General features: G+C 38.4%; 2 protein-coding genes across 10 annotated transcripts in view; both read right to left on the minus strand.

Moving 5' to 3' along the window:
* The window catches only part of myt1la (myelin transcription factor 1-like, a), a 100,347-nt gene that overhangs the window by 68,736 nt on the left and 14,765 nt on the right, over window positions 1-16,846 (minus strand). For all 6 annotated transcript variants that reach the window (XM_022685999.2, XM_022685984.2, XM_022685995.2 and 3 more), the window contains exon 3: window positions 186-299. The gene's annotated coding sequence lies outside the window, so the exon portion shown is untranslated. The remainder of the gene's footprint in view (window positions 1-185; window positions 300-16,846) is intronic.
* Window positions 1,936-6,964, minus strand: LOC125804229 (uncharacterized). 4 transcript variants are annotated; one of them, XM_049483212.1, is made up of 6 exons: window positions 6,809-6,964; window positions 6,440-6,552; window positions 6,147-6,236; window positions 5,673-5,759; window positions 5,163-5,249; window positions 1,936-2,602 (listed from the first exon to the last, which is right to left on the minus strand). In XM_049483212.1, the coding sequence occupies exons 2-6, from the start codon at window positions 6,543-6,545 to the stop codon at window positions 2,475-2,477; spliced, it is 498 nt and encodes a 165-aa protein (XP_049339169.1). In that variant the 5' UTR covers window positions 6,546-6,552; window positions 6,809-6,964; the 3' UTR covers window positions 1,936-2,474. The 4 variants fall into 4 exon arrangements, with proteins under 4 accessions (XP_049339169.1, XP_049339171.1, XP_049339170.1 ...); XM_049483214.1 differs by lacking the exon at window positions 5,673-5,759; XM_049483213.1 differs by lacking the exon at window positions 5,163-5,249.

The following is a 16,846-nucleotide window of genomic DNA, read 5'->3' on the forward strand; positions in this document are numbered from 1 at the left end:
ATTTAGTTTAATGAACTGAACTGTTATTTTAGAAGTCTAAATGTATGAATGCTGCAAAATATTAACTTGTGAATCAGCTGGAGTGAAATAATTCCATTTAAAATAATCACTTCAAAAGAATGACGTAATGAGTAAAGTGTTGCTAAAGCTACAGCAGAGTGTCAGTGCAGAACAGAAGGCTGTACCTGAGATCGGGTGATTGAGGGTGGGGCGGTGTGTGTGAAGCTCTCCTCCTGTGTGCTGGATTTCAGCAGAGTGTTCCTGGGCAGTGTTCACAGCTCTTCCTCATAAGTCATTTTCTGTCAAAAAGAAAAACATAAAAGGTTCTGTAGGTGAATCACTGTGAATAGCTCTTAATAGTATACAGGTCAGGGTAACACTGTACTTAAACCTGCAGCATAACATACATTGCTGCATAACCGTGTCTTAATGTCATGCTGCTCAAGCTGCCATGCAAAACTACACATGTCCAATAATATTACAGCGGTATATGTTAATATCAGTTTATGTCATATGCCTAAGTCATCAAACAACACTACAGTATATCATCATACCATCATTACAGTAATATGCAACTGTGTACAATTACTGTGTATAATCATTAAAACAATAATATATTGTTGCTTTTCAATGAAAAACAAGTATCTACATTTTTGTAGATTTTTAGATCACTACATAATTTGTACAGACAAACTGTCCCACTGTCACACTATGTCAAAATTTATTGATGAACAGACCAAAATAAATTCTCCAAAACTACCTGAAAAAAACTCTTTTTACGTTGACTTTCATTGAAAGTTAAGAAGGTTTTATCACTCTCCTGTAAAGTTGCTGTTTCAGAGATGCACGTTTTTATTGTTTTTCATATACAGTTCTGGAAAAAAAATGAGCACTTCAGTTTCTGAATCTGATTTTGCTATGTATAGGTTTATGTTTGAGTAAAATGAACATTATTGTTTTATTCTATAAACTACACACAACATTTCTCCCAAATTCCAAATAAAAACATTGTCATTTAGAGCTTTTATTTGCAGAAAATCAGAAATGGCTGAATTAACAAAAAAAGGTGCAGAGCTTGCAGACCTCAAATAATGCAAATCGTCGCTGTCCGATGAAAAGCACGTATCTCCAAAAACCGGACTTTTCAGGAAAAGCAAAAAACGTTTTTAATTAAATAATATTGGGTAAAATAAACAACAGATAACGCTGTTTACATATAATTTAGTTCTAAAATTCATATATATTATTTTGATTTCTTAAGTTCTATAGTTTTATATGTTAAATGGACTTACGTGCTTTGTACACGGCAAAAAGGACATACGCGGGTGTTCCATACGGGGGCGTTACAGTGAATTCCAAAGAGTCACGTCCACCAAGCTGCGCAGTTTGAACGCTCTCCTTACACTCTACCGGTATAAATCATGTTTTAACGGGAGCAGAGTCTAGTATTACTGTTATTGACTAAAAATCACACTGAATCCTTAGTGTGACTTATTGTTTCCATGCTGGTTTAATATCTGACGCGCGGAAATGCGCGATCAGCTGATCCTCATACCCCAAAAGAGACCAAACATTACATTAAAAAAAACTACGAAAATATTTTTCTACAAAACGGGTTTTCCCCAACACAGCATATTTAAACAGTTGATTATATTAGCAAGACCTGGACTGTTTACATATTGTTTTGCACAATACCTTACTGCCTTTTAAAGAGGCAGGATGCATGCTCCTGGTTTCCTCTGCTCCCACCTTTTGGAATCAACCAATGCATACGTCTTTCACAAATCAGTTTAGCCAGATAACTAGCTAGGAAATTCCTACTGAACAATTCTTAACACTAAAATCTGAATAATTCAGAAATATAATTCAGAAATACTGCATTGTAAAATATTTGTTATATTTTAATCTATTCTGCATCAAGAACACAACATGACAGATATTTATAGATTTATTAAGAAATGTTTTACTATGTCACTTAGATACCTTTCAACTAATACAAATTTAAAAGTTACAGACAATGTAATTTATAAATCAAGTTATTATTTACTGTACGAGGAAACGTCAATTATTTAATAAAAACCTCATATAAATTTCAGATATGTACAAGAAAAAACATACGAACCAACAAACATTTCAATAGAATAACCTGTATCAACTACTAATAAAATGTTATATCTCTTTTTGATAAATAACTAAACTCCATGTAGATATTGGATACAAATCTGAATTACTTGTGGGAAATCATTAGGAAAACACATAAATCATGTTTTGAGACTCACAGTCAGACTCAAGAAAATGGTCTGTGGCTTTTTTTTTTTTTATGTACACACGTGAGCCAACTCCACATTAAACAGTGAACCTGCAGACTGGTGATGCATATCACTCATAGTTAAGTGAATCATAAAATCCATGAAAGTCCTTGGGAATGAAATTCTTAAGTTCTTGGAGGTGCTTGTATTTCAGCGCCTTGATTCTCAGGCTGGATGTGTACAGTGGTAGCACTGTGGTGTCACTGTTCCTCTTCCTAAGAGTGGGTGAGAGGTAAGGTGTCCAGTCATCTGCATGGACAGTTTTGTAGTCCATGGTACCATCCACGTTGTACCTGAGAAAAAGAGGGTGAAAAGTAAGAATGGGAAAGGGGCCAGGAGATCAAAGGAAAACAGAGGGAAGAGAGCAAATGGTAAAAAACACAAAAAGTGTGCAAATTTATAACAGGTAAGTATAACAGGTAAGCATCTAAGGTAAGTATAACAGGTAAGTATAACAGGTAAGCATCTATGGTAAGTATAACAGGTAAGCATCTATGGTAAGTATAACAGGTAAGCATCTAAGGTAAGTTTAACAGGTAAGTATAACAGGTAAGCATCTAAGGTAAGTTTAACAGGTAAGCATCTAAGGTAAGTTTAACAGGTAAGTATAACAGGTAAGTATAACAGGTAAGCATCTATGGTAAGTATAACAGGTAAGCATCTAAGGCAAGGCAAGTTTATTTATATAGCACCTTTCATACACAACGGTCATTCAAAGTGCTAAGGTAAGTATAACAACAGTTTAATATAACCAGTAATGATACCAGGGATATATCAGTTGGGTGGTGATAAGAACTGCCATTATCTTAATCGCGAATGTCTGTTTTGTTAATTTTTTATTTATGTTTGTGCAACTCAATGAGACATAATTGAGCGTACTAGAGTGAGACAGATGAGAATCTATGTCATGGAGCATACCTGATAGCCCGGAGGTCAAACACAGTTGATTCTCCAGGGTTTTTGCCAGGACGGATGGACTTACAAAGCTTCAGCTTGCTGTAGTCCTGGAAGAAACTGTGGTTGACATATTGCACATTGTATGGCCTGGGATTGGACCGTGCTGCTCTGATCACCGTGGCATACTCGGCTGGAACATGGATGTCTCTGTCTCTCAGTCTTCTCTCTATCACGCTGTGCACGGAGTCGCATTCCATTTGTGTATGCCCTTTTTCCAAGTACTTCTGGGTAACGACCTTTTGCTTCTCAGTTGCAAACTTCAGCAGAGCATTGCTTAAAACTATGTTGCGATTTTGATAGCTGCATCCATCACTCCATAAGATGTATTCATCATGCATGCTGTGTTCCTCAAGGAAGTGGATGATACATGAAGCAAATTCATTAGCTGTGAGTCCACCTTCCCCTTCATGCCACAAATAATTAGTAGCATCATGGGTTGCCATGTTGTACATTGTGAAGTTGTGGACACCAAGCTTGGTTTTATAGTAGAGTGCTGAGGCTTGAAGTTTGGGGCAAAGAAGTAAACCCTGCAGATCCATACACACCACCATTGTTTTCTCAGTTGCATTGTTTTTATCTTCCTGCTTGCTCACTCTTGCTGACTCCTTCTTCCTGCAATGTTCTTCCCATGTGCCAGCATCTATGTTTCCAACTTTATATGAACAGCACGTATTGCACTGATCTTTCTTGGGGTGAAACAGCGAGAGATTTAATTGGTTAAAAATGCTACTGAATACTTGTCTTGAAAGAGACTGGACATTATTTTCTGCACAAGCATGGGTGTATTCAGAATGAAGATGACTGATGGATTTAAAAAGAGGTTCCAAGTACATTTTTGTAGAGGAAGATCTGCAGTAATGAGATGGAACCTTAGGAAGGTCCTTTAGAAACTGCTGAAGGAACTCAACCTCTTCATTCCTGATGCTGGTTTTCTTTATCTTTTCAGGCTCTCTCCGGCCAACCCAACTTAGAAAGCACCACTGCTTGATCCCTAGTGTTGAAAGAAACATGCTCTGACATACCCTGGTCCTTTTGCCATCCACTTTAAGGTGACACAGAATGGATGCTGACCTCCTTGACTGTTCTTCTCCTGTCCGTCGTCTTCTCACAGGGCCTACATCTACCAGTGACACAACATAAATTTTCCTCTCCCTCCAGTCTAATTTTTCCCAGAAGTATTTAAAAATTGCCTCCCTGTCCGCTTCCTGTATTGCTTCACAGTGCAGCTTTTTCGATTTCCTACAAAATACAGACTGGCATGGCCTACCCATTTTTCTTTCTTCCCTCGTCACTTCCTCATTTTGCCTTCTTCCAAGATATGACTGACCCATCATTCTTCTCCTTTTCTGAGTGTTGACTTTCCAGGTCTCTGTGTTTGTCCGCCTTTTTGGTCTTCCCATGCGAGACTCTCCACCTAAAGCCTCCTCAGCTACATCATTTTCTTTATTGCCTTCTTGAAGGAAAAAAACAAACAAACATTCTTACTTCATTTCAAGTGTTTAATAAAAATAAAAAAAACACAACGAGTGTCCCAAACGCTAAAGTGTAAAGTGTTACTTTTCATATAACTAGCTCTGAAATTATTTCTAGAACAAAATGTTAAAATTCAAGTTATGAAATTAGTCTTGTCATTTATGTTACATTGGAATTTTAACCTTAAACAGGTAAGTATCTCAGGTAAGTATCTCAGGTAAGTATCTCAGGTAAGTATCTCAGGTAAGTATCTCAGGTAAGTATCTCAGGTAAGTATCTCAGGTAAGTATCTCAGGGATTTTGTATCAATATTCAGAACCGGGTCTGAGCTCTTATGGGATAACAAGTACATCCGTGTGTGTGTGTGTGTGTGTGTGTGTGAGAGAGAGAGAGAGAGAAAGAGAGAGAGAGACACACACATACCCACTAGTTCAGATCCATTGTGTGCCATTTGATCTTGTCCATCAGCAGCATCCTCTTGTCCAGAGATATTTCTTGAACAATGTGCATCTTTAATAAAAAAACAACAGAAAAATTTGTTATTTGCTTTCTTGCATTTCCAGTGCTCAGCCCAATAGATCTCATAATTACGTGTCCCAAACCCTTTAAAATGTGTTACTTTTCATATAACTAGCTCTGAAATTATTTCTAGAACAAAATGTTAAAATTCAAGTTATGAAATTAGTCTTGTCATTTATGTTACATTGGAATTTTAACCTTAAACAGGTAAGTATCTCAGGTAAGTATCTCAGGTAAGTATCTCAGGTAAGTATCTCAGGTAAGTATCTCAGGGATTTTGTATCAATATTCAGAACCGGGTCTGAGCTCTTATGGGATAACAAGTCCATCCGTGTGTGTGTGTGTGTGTGTGTGTGTGTGTGTGTGTGAGAGAGAGAGAGAAAAAGGGAGAGAGAGAGAGAGACACACACATACCCACTAGTTCAGATCCATTGTGTGCCATTTGATCTTGTCCATCAGCAGCATCCTCTTGTCCAGAGATATTTTTTGAACAATGTGCATCTTTAATAAAAAAACAACAGAAAAATTTGCTATTTGCTTTCTTGCATTTCCAGTGCTCAGCCCAATAGATCTCATAATTACGTGTCCTAAACCCTTTACTTTTCATATAACTAGCTCTGAAATTATTTCTAGAACAAAATGTTAAAATTCAAATTACTAAATTATTCTTATCATTTATGTTACATTGGAATTTTAACCTTAAAATATTAAGTTATGTACCCCCTTTCTCATGTAATAAGAAATAATCAGGTAAATATCTCAGGTAAAGTATCTTAGGGATTTTGTATCAATATTCAAAACTGGGTCTAAACTTTTATGGGTTAAATAGTCTCTCTTTCTCTCTCACACCCACACTTCTCTCCCTCTGTGTGTTTTTCAGACACATACCGTCTTTTTCGGATTCATTATGTTCCACCTGATCTTGCACATCCTCAGTGGCCTGTTCTTGTCCAGAGATATTTCTGGGGCAAAGTGCATCTTCAATAAAAAGAAAAGAAAATATTGTAACAGTGCCTGCACTAGTTGACCGAATTCAGGCTTTGTTTTGAAGAGTAAAAACTTAAATTCTGAAATCTTTACTCTGTCTGACTTAATGTTAATACACATTTTCCATAAACCTTGCTCCTCACAAGAGGACTCAATGCATCCTAACACGACTTCTTCTTGCCTTACAGCCTCACCCTCTTCCTCGTCTTCCTCATCTTCCTCACTAAACACCTTTTCCTCCAGTGTCCTATCATACGGTACATTTACCAGTGCACATAGCTCTTTCAATGAGAGAGACATTTCTGGTCTGAAAGAGACAGATTTCACACAAAACATAACGTTAACTGCCTGACCCTCGGTTAACTAGTTAGCTAGCTAGCTAATGTGTGTTTTAGACAACTAGCTAGCTAGCTAGTTAACTTAGCTGACTAGCCTTTAAGCAAGTTAACCTTATTACGAACGAAAATCTGTAATAAACACTGCTCAAATGAAGTAACATAGAACTGTGACACATATTTACACGTGTTAGCGACTAGTTAAAACGGATACAGTTTAATTCTTACCTTGAGTGTTTGAGCTACGCTGCCGGAGAACAACTTTCTTCACGTCCACAGAGAGAGGTGGCGGGGGTTGGGAGGAGGAGATACGCGGTTTGACAGACAGGTCTAGCAGCCAATGGAGATACGCGGAAAACAGATGAGCGATTTTTCAGACTTTTGATTGGTTATTTTCATCTTCACTTGTATGGATAGGTAGAGATGCATTCCCACATTCAACACATGAAAAAAAGTAAAAAACGCAAAAACTGGAGATACGTGTTTTTCATCGGACAGCGACGAAATAAAAAAGTTCATTGTCATAGATTTAAGAGTTCAGAAATATTTGGTGGAATAATTACAGTTTTCATGCATCTTGGCATCTTCTCCTCCACCAGTCTTACACTCTGCTTTTGGATAACTTCATGCCACTCCTGGTAAAAACATTTAAGCAGTTCAGCTTGGTTTGATGGCTTGTGATCATCCATCCTCTTGATTATATTCCAGAGGTTTTCAATTTGGTAAAATCAAAGAAACCAGATAGCAGAGCTGTATCTATGCAGTACTGTGCTAGAGTTTTAGGCACCTGTAAACCTTAGCATAATTCAAATCTGCTTATCTGTACAGTCAGTGTTTATTAAAATAATAGTACTCATTGTATTTGTATTTGATAAATCTGTGCTTAATTATGTTAAATCAGGAGAGCCAAATAATTGAATTAAACACATCCAATGGGGTGCTGGCTGGAGACTGGGGGGAGAAATCTGAAATTATATGAAAGACAAAAGTAAATGTTTTTGTTACTTTTTACTGTATTTACTGTATTGTTACTTACACCCGTTATAGTGTAACACATTATTGCTGAGTTAGACATTTTAAATAACATGATTATTTAGAAGGATAAAACCTCTGCACAGTACTGTGTGTGTATTATTAGCACTTATATGTATTAATCATAATATAACATTAGTAATATGAATTGTCACAGCCTAACCTTAACCTCAGGGACCAAAAAGCATTAGTTAAAAGCACTTTACAAGGCCAGGGAGAGTGAGTGTGTTAGTCTGGCCTAAAAACCACACATTGTGAATGCTGAACCCACTCTCACTCTCTTTCACTCTGTGAGCTAACACTCATACAGTGTGTCTTATTACTGCATAGACTGTTGCTTTGCGAGTGTGTGTATCTGTGTGTGTGTGTGTGTGTGTGTGTGTGCACTTTTTAGAGCCAAGGCCAGTCAAACAAGTGTTCACCAAATGCTGGGGAGGTGCCTTGAAAGCTGTTCAGCAATAACAATAAAAGCCTCGTTCTTTTCTGGTGAAAGGATGGCCCTTTGTGAATGCTGTATAACCTCCACACACACACACACATACACACACCTCCTCCCACACACTGACACATACACTGACACACAAACACACTTGCAAGGCATGTCACTCACAGTGGAGTGAGGGAGTGTTTTTTCTACACCTGTTACATGCAGAGCATCAGAACCTCAGTTGTCCTCAAGTCACTGCTGGTCAGTGCAGTCTGGCAGTCTGTGCATGAAACACTGCTTAGTATTCCACTCACCCCCCCCACCTCACACACCCCCCCCCCCTCCAACCTCACACACCCCCCACCACCCTGTCTCATATAATGTGATACAGTGCTCCCCTGCACAAAGTGGGGCATGCAGCTTCACAGTCCCAGAACAGCAATGTGTGCGCTCTCTCTTCTCTCTCCATCTCTCTCTCTCTTTCTCTCTCTCCTTTATTCTCTCTTCATCTCTCTATCTTGCTCTTGGTCTCCTTCTATCTTTCCTGCCTCTTCTTTTCCAAATTTCTCTCTCTCTCTCTTTCTCTCTATTTTATTCTCTCTTCTTATCTCTCTATCTTGCTCTTGGTCTCTTTGTATAATTTCTGCCTCTTCTTTTTTATCTTTATCTCTCTCTCCTTTATTCTCTCTTCATCCATTTATCTTGCTTTGGTCTTTGATCTTTTCTGCCTCTTCCTTTGTCATCCTTTTCTCTCTCTCCTTTATTCTCGCTTCATCTCTCTATCTTGCTCTTGGTCTCTTTCTATCTTTTCTGCCTCTTCTTTTTCATCTCTCTCTCTCTCTCTCTATTTTATTCTCTCTTCATCTCTCTATCTTGCTCTTGGTCTCTTTCTATAATTTCTGCCTCTTCTTTTTTATCTTTATCTCTCTCTCTCTTTCTCTCTCTCCTTTATTCTCTCTTCATCTCTCTATCTTGCTCTTAGTCTCTTTCTATAATTTCTGCCTCTTCTTTTTCATCCTTTTCTCTCTCTCTCTCTTTCTCTCTCCTTCATTCTCTCTTCATCTCTCTATCTTGCTCTTGGTCTCGTTCTATCTTTTCTGCCTTTTCTTTTCCATCTTTTTCTCTCTCTCTCTCTTTCTCCTTTATTCTGTTTTCATCATTTTATCTTGCTCTTGGTCTCTTTCTATCTTTTCTGCCTCTGCTTTTTCATCTTTTTTTCTCTCTCTTTTATTCTCTCTTCATCCCTCTATTTTGCGCTTGGTCTCTTTCCATCTTTTCTGCCTCTTCTTTTTCATCTTTTTCTCTCATTTCTCTGTCTTGGTCTCCATCTTGCTTTATTCTCTCTTATCTCTCTATCTTGCTCTTGATATCCTTATTTTTTCTGCCTCTTCTTTTGCATCTTTTTTTCTATTTCTTTCTTTCTCTTTCTTATTGTTTCTCTCTCCTTTATTCTCTCTTCATATCTTGCTCTTGGTCACTTTCTATCTTCTCTGCCTCTGCTTTATCATCTTTTTCTCTCTCTGTCTTTCTCTCTTTTATTGTTTCTCTCTCTCTCTCTCTTATTCTCTTTTTATGAAGATTCAAGATTCAAAGCAGCTTTATTGGCATGACTGCATTGACAACAATATTGCCAAGCATTAAAAACAATAAAAAAGACAATAAAACAATAAAACCACTATAAATCCAAATGCTTGTGGGCACCCATGCTAAAAAATGCATTCAGATGTAGCTACTTTAAGTTGCACCCATTGCTGCCACTAGTCAGACTGGTCACAGCTTGTCTAGTCCCTGTAGAGAACTACTGCTAATAGAATAGGGCTCTCTAAAATAGATAAACCTAAACCTATATTAGCTCTATGCCTAATGGACATAGTACAGAGGGGTATAAAGCCCCCAGCTTTAAGCTGTGAAGCAGTGAACCTGTGTTCTCTGGGATGATGGTCCTCCATCCAATACTTTTGGATGAGAGTTGGGAAGTTGGGGATGAGGTGGGGTAATGATGATCCTGAATTCAGTAATGTTTTTGTCGCTGAATTCAATCAAATCCTCATGGTAAAATGCCTTCTCTGGACTGTGGAGACTCTGTTCCTCCAACAAAAGCAGGATAAATTTGTTTTAATAACCTTAATATTTAAAGAAAAACTGAATGATCAAGTGTCCACATAGTGTACAGAAGATAACTGTTTTTTAAAAGATGTTCCGTGCGTGCATACTGTTTAAGAACAGACACACGCCATTTAGAGCTTGTTAGGATTTTGAAGTTTTTTAAATCTTTTAATCAGTGACTGCTATTATGGTATTATTACAATGATTAAATATTATCACAATGTATCTCCAAAATAGTAACTTAACAGGAGAATGAAAAAATATTCATATCTTATTTTAGTGTCATTGTGGTCATTGTTCCTAAATAAGCAAAATAATCTTATACTTACAATGCTTAGTAAGACAAAAAATCTTATCAGAGAAAAAAAGATTTATTGCGTTAAAATTAGACCATGTCACTTGCTAAGATTTAGTTATTTTGCAGTGCAGTTGTAGTCTTATGAGGGGGTTTGGCATTAATAAATAAGAAAGTGGGTGATTGATGAACTGTGAAGTAACACACAATACAGTAAGTAATACAAAACCCAAAATATGCCCTTATTTGTCAAATGTTTTTGAAAAAAAAAGGGCCAATTAATATACAAAAGGTATATATAGCTCTGGAAAATGATGAGTTTCTTTGATTTAACCAAATTGAAAACCTCTGGAATATAATGAAGAGGAAGAGGGATGATCACAAGCCATCAAAACAAGCTGAACTGCTTGCATTTTTACACCAGGAGTGACATAAAGTTATCCAAAAGCAGTGTGTAAGATTGGTGGAGGAGAACATGCCAAGATTAAAAACTAGGGTTATTCCAACAAATATTGATTTCTGAACTCTTAAAACATTGTGATTATGAACTTGTTTTCTTTGCATTATTTGAGGTCTGAAAGCCCTGCATCTTTTTTGTTATTTCAGCCTGTTCTCATTTTCTGCAAATAAATGCTCCGTAGTTTATAGAATAAAACAACAATGTTCAGTTCACTCAAACATAAACCTATAAATAGCAAAATCAGAGAAACTGATTCAGAAACTGAAGTGATCTCTTCATTTTTTCCGAAGCTGTATATGTAGATATCTACTAAACTGTAAGCCGAGCGTACAGTGCATCTCTGTGCAACAGAATACTGGACTTTGTAAGTGCGCTGATGGTGGAAGTTGGACTGCAGTGAGCTGAGAGCTTGTCCTCTATCTCTCCACTGCGGGCCTCCACAGCAGACGTCGCAGCTAATACATCTCCCAAATGCTCCAGCTGCGGGACACCACCATGCGCTTGCCTCCTCCCATTCAACACACAAGACTGAGCCCCTGTATGTGTGTGTGTGTGTGTGTGTGTCTCCGAGTCTGACTAGAAATGGGCCGAGTGAGTCAGAAGCACATAGCCCCAGAGCTCTCCAATCTCTGCAATCTCTTTCTGCAGCCAATTGCACTCTCCCTCACATTACTGCAGACACGAGCGCTCAGTCTTGGGAGACTGAATTCCTACTTTAAGTCGATGCAAAACTTGTTTGTTCGATACAGCTGGACCGGAGTGACTATCCCTCAGACCGCTTGGCGTTTATGCGGGGTGACCAGTCGGATTTGCTTGGCTGGTCGTTCCACATTCTCACTTCAGATGGCATCATGTCTAGCAAAGCCCTTAAACTACCATGTGTCACAGGATATCATTCATTTCACTACTCTCACATCAGAAGAATGAAAACACGACTCCTAACGAGGCGCTCCAGCTTCCGTCCGGCACTCTAGGGGACAATCAAATAAAGCAGGTCCGTGTTCTCTGATTGGTGTCTCATTGCCTGGTCTCAGAAGCGTGATGAGGACTTCGCCTCTACCTGCGTCAGATGGCCTGACTCACTCAGTGTGACTGCAGGATGTATGTGTGTGTGTCTGTGTGAGTGTATGAGTGTATGTGCCTGCAGTAATTTAGCACCGCTTGCACAGTCACCAGTGAGAACTTTCATCAGGCTTTAGTGCTCTGAGTTGAGGCTAATGGTGTTTTCTCGCTTTCATTTGCTCTCAGAGCACAAACACACAAGAACGCTTCATGATTAGCCTCATGACTGGCCATGTAACCACAGGTTATAATAAGAACACAGGCTCCTGTGCCTTTGGTAGAAGCTGCTAGCAGACACCTAGGGTGCGAAAAAAGTCCCAACTCTAATTAGACTGTAATGAAAGTAGGCTGTTGCAAAAGTTGTTTAACAATATCGGTATCTGACCATGTTCCAAAGTCAAGACCTATAGTCAAGATGCAAAACTATAAGCTTCAGCTCTAGTTCTAGTTCTGGCAGGAAACTCCTGTGTTAATCACTCGTATCTCAACCAATCACCAGCTTCCACCTGTCTTTATAAGACCCTGCCCTTACTCGCCCTTCTCTGCTTGCAGGCGCTGTTTCATTTCTCCTCCTTCCTTCCCAATACCTCCAGTTTGGTTCCACTGGCAGCCCGGTTCTTGGCTCCGCCCCTGCCTCCTATATATGGAAGATCTGCGAGGGTCTTATTTTAATGCTTATTTTTATGCTGCATACCTGGGCCAACAACAGGGCCTACGCCAAAGACTAACTTTACATAAATTGTTATCTAATACATTGTTAATACTATCGAAATTAAAGCTGCTATTATTGCACGCTTGCCTCTAGAGTCTTCCTGGTAGAACTGGTTTTAAGTTTAACTCCTGATTTACTAACTTTCTTATCAATTCGATTGTAATTCTGATTAACCAACATTACCCAGTGATTATGCTACTATCTCAATACCTAAGCCAACTGGAGAATCTCCAAGAGCATATCTTCAAGGAACTAAAGGAAATACATAAGTTGGACCAATTTTGTGAAAATTAACATCATTCTAAGCGCTTCTGGAACCTAACAATGTGTTAGTCTAGTGTGGTTTTAGGTGGAATTTTTTTTTTTACATATGTGACTAAAGACCATTTCAAAATTCAGTATTTTAAGTTGACTTTGACGTATTCGAAGACTTTATATTATATGTTAAAAAATCCACTAGAGAGAAATTCAGTGTCAAAGGTATCTGAGAAGGAGGTTGTGATAATGTATGAACTACAAACTAGACAAAACATGCAGCGGTGTAAACGGCTAATAACAGTGTAAAAAGTGTTCTGTCCGAGTCTCTTTTTTGTCGTATCCCTACTGCAGTGGTTGTGTTTTGCTTGAACTGTAGCCTACATGTTTCCCATGGTTTCCAGTCGTACTGCTCCATTCCATCCGTATGAACGCTTTCAGAAAACATGAAAAATATGAACGTAAAAAATGTAAAGTATTGACAGAAGTCTCCAACCATATTCATATGCATATGTAGCATTGAGCGTAAATGAGCCTTAACTCTAACTTTAGCCCAACCTAATCTAAGCCTTACCTTTACGCTCAGCTTTACTACAGTAGAATGTTAAACTCTTAACTCGTTCTGCATGAGTTTCTGTCCATTTCTTCTTTGTTACAAGCTCCACAGATGAGAAAAAGCAGCAGGAACGTAGCTGCCACAACAATGATTTCTCAATTCTTCTTCAAGTTAAATGCAATTATTGGCTCTGGTTCAGTGCCAATCATAAACTACTGATATTGTATGCATTAAATATATTTATGCAAATGTTAAGAATTTCTTAGGGTATTTTTAGTCATAGGTATGACTTAAATGAGATCCTATTGCTTAGTCAGTGGTTAGTGGAGTAAAACTACAACATACAGGGTAAAATATATGTCTGCTACATATATGTCTGTTACAAGCTTCCATTACTTATTAAATGTCCATGCTTAATCTAGAACAGCCAATAACAATAACAGCAGTATTATTAATTTCACACTGATGTGCTACTACAATTTCATGTGTATTCAAGCTATATTTAGCAATAATTAGCTCTAATTATTACTGTTTGCCACGTCCAAAGACTGAACACATGAAAAACATTTTTACATTAAAAATTAAAAAGTTATTGCACAAGATTTAACTGTCATAATTTATGACCTTTATGTGCCTAGTTAATAAATGATATATATAAAGCTAATTGAAATTGATTAAAGGTTTAAAATAACTGATTAGGCCAATCACTTTTTACTTGGATTATGTATTGTGTGCACAAAGTCAGTTTCATTAAAACAAGTATAGGGTTAATTCCTAAAGGTAAACACCATGATCGAACTTCAAATCAATATATCAGGTATTGATCCACTTTTCTCTCCCAAAAGCTTGGGTTAACATCAGCTGTGGACTTGTCTCTCCTGCTTCGACATAGTCAATAGAAGGTTTTAAGGTAACTCATGAAGACTGGGAAAGCAAGAACTGAAAGGAGATCAAAGAAAGCACATTGCTCTTCACTTATCTGTGTAAAACCTAGCGTGGATAACAATAAAAACAATACAACTTATTACAGAGCCAGCTAGCTTGGAGATGAAGGTCACTTCAGGCTGAGGATGCTCATTTGAGTCAATACTGCCCACAGTATGGATGTTACCAATGCACAGTATCTATCTTCACAATGAACCAATCAATCTCATCCAACTTTTCCTCTAATCCTGTAAACCCCCTACCTTCACGTCCACCTCCACCATCACCAAGGCATCGCTCTCCTCCATCAGGCTGAGAGGAGCTTTAATTGCGGTGGCTGCACGTAAGGCCTGCTCTTGGAGAGTGGTGGAGCTCATGCCACCACGTCTTAATGATGCCTGGCAACCGCAGGAGATCTGACCAACACGTTGTTAATGGCAACCAAGAAGTCTTCGCTCACAAAGGCGTAAAAGGAGGCAAAACCTTCCCAAGACGTGGCATCCCTCTGAGGGAGCGCGAGAGAGAGAGAGAGAGAGAGAAAGTCCGTTTTACAGACAAAGAAGCGCTCTCGGCCCACTGGTCAGCGCTGTTGGTTAACACTGGGTCATTTTGCCCCGGCCATGACCGACTGACCCTTTCAACATGCCGCCAGGGTTAAATAAATATACCTTCAACAAAAGACCTTTACCTGTGGCAGTGTCCGTGCTCTACGAACGCACGTACAGTTTCTCTTTGCTTATTTTGCCACCAAGGGCAGCGTAGGAGTAGAATCAATACATCGTGAAGGGTCTTTAAAATATAATAAAAAATAACTGTGCTCCCTCCTGTAAACCTGTCCTGAGTGCAAATTACACAAATAAGGTTAGGAAAAAAAAGACCCTCAAGTAAGCAATTCTGGAATTAAAAAAAATACATGCGCTCATATTCTAAATAAAGCTGAATAAATGCCATGCTCCGACACGTAACAGAGGTGAAAATGTCATGATGAACTTTGCAGTGCTTAACGCAATCCACCTTGCAGCTCTGTCTTGTCCGCTTTCACACAGCACCTGCTAATTACAGCACCTTCCCTGCACCACAGCAGCCTGCAGGGCTCACCGCACCTCATGTCTGCAGACAGCTCTTGTGCGTGTGTGTGTGTATGTGTGTGTGCTTGTGAGTTGGATAGGTGCACTGGTATTGACTTGCTGCTGCATACACCTTCCAACACTATCTAACGTTATGGATCCATACAACCGAAGACCAGCTCGTCCATTTCGGGTTTATTTTTCTGCAGAAAATTTGAGCTTCATTTCATTTTGGCTTGCCTAGCATACAACATTAGGTGTATATATTTAAAGTTTACTTATATTCATCCATAATTCTACATATAATAATTGGCTTAGTCTGCGCCAGTATCTCTGCAGTAACAACACTCCTCATCACTTCAGCAGGAATAAGTTGGTCATCAAAAGTAATCATCTGTATATAAATATATAAAGACATAAGAAATGTTATGGGATAACAGTATGTATATTAATCATACTGAGGATGACTGACTGGAAATGCCCACACCTGTATAAGCTGTGAGGTATTATCTTGCGAGTGAGGCCGAACACTGGTTGGCGAGCATGATCAAACAAGGGGACATAAACTATTGAGGTTAAAGAGAGGTCTGGTAGTGGATGTCTCCACAGTGCCATGTGTATATTCAGAACACATCATAGGAGGCATTACCATCCACAGTCAGACATGTATAAAGTATTACAGACCAGACTAATAGTTCAGCTGCTTTGTCAAACAAATTACTTGAGTAGCTCTAGTTGAGTTTCCTTTAAGCACCACACTTAAGTGGAAATAAACTAAAGTATTCAACATTTTTTGTTCTAAAATATTGAAAGTAGTTTATTCTACAATTTACTACTTAAGTACTGAAAGTAAAAGTATAAGTATTATGTTATCTAGTTATTTCAGAAAGCAATCAAAAGATTAAATATCATATTTCAGGCAAGCAGCAGAGTGAAAGGCAGATTGGGAGCAGCACAGTCTTTTTATAAAACAGCTTGATTGCTTGATTCGCTCATCAAACCCGGGGTCAGTGCGGGGTCTACCACTCTGGCTTTAGTGATAATAGGGGTTTGGAATGTTCTGTAATATTTATATAATTGTAATGAGTAACGATGCAGCTCATGAAAAACTAAATCTTTGGAGTAAAAGTATTAAACTTATAAAAAATACGTAGTGAAGTAAAAGTGGAAGTAGGAGAAAAATAATGCTCCAGTAGATACAGCATTTTAGCACTGTACTTCTACTTCCTTATTATACATCTCTGCCCACAATGCAGTGCATGGTTATGATTGTGACAGAAGCTTTTGCCTAGAATTGTCTGTGCAAGACAGAAATCGCATCCATATCCATTTAGTGCAGTAATCTCCGCACCCAGATCTTACAGGTCAGA

The sequence above is a fragment of the Astyanax mexicanus genome, chromosome 1 (assembly GCF_023375975.1).
Source record: "Astyanax mexicanus isolate ESR-SI-001 chromosome 1, AstMex3_surface, whole genome shotgun sequence".
Classification (NCBI taxonomy): Eukaryota; Metazoa; Chordata; class Actinopteri; order Characiformes; family Acestrorhamphidae; genus Astyanax; species Astyanax mexicanus.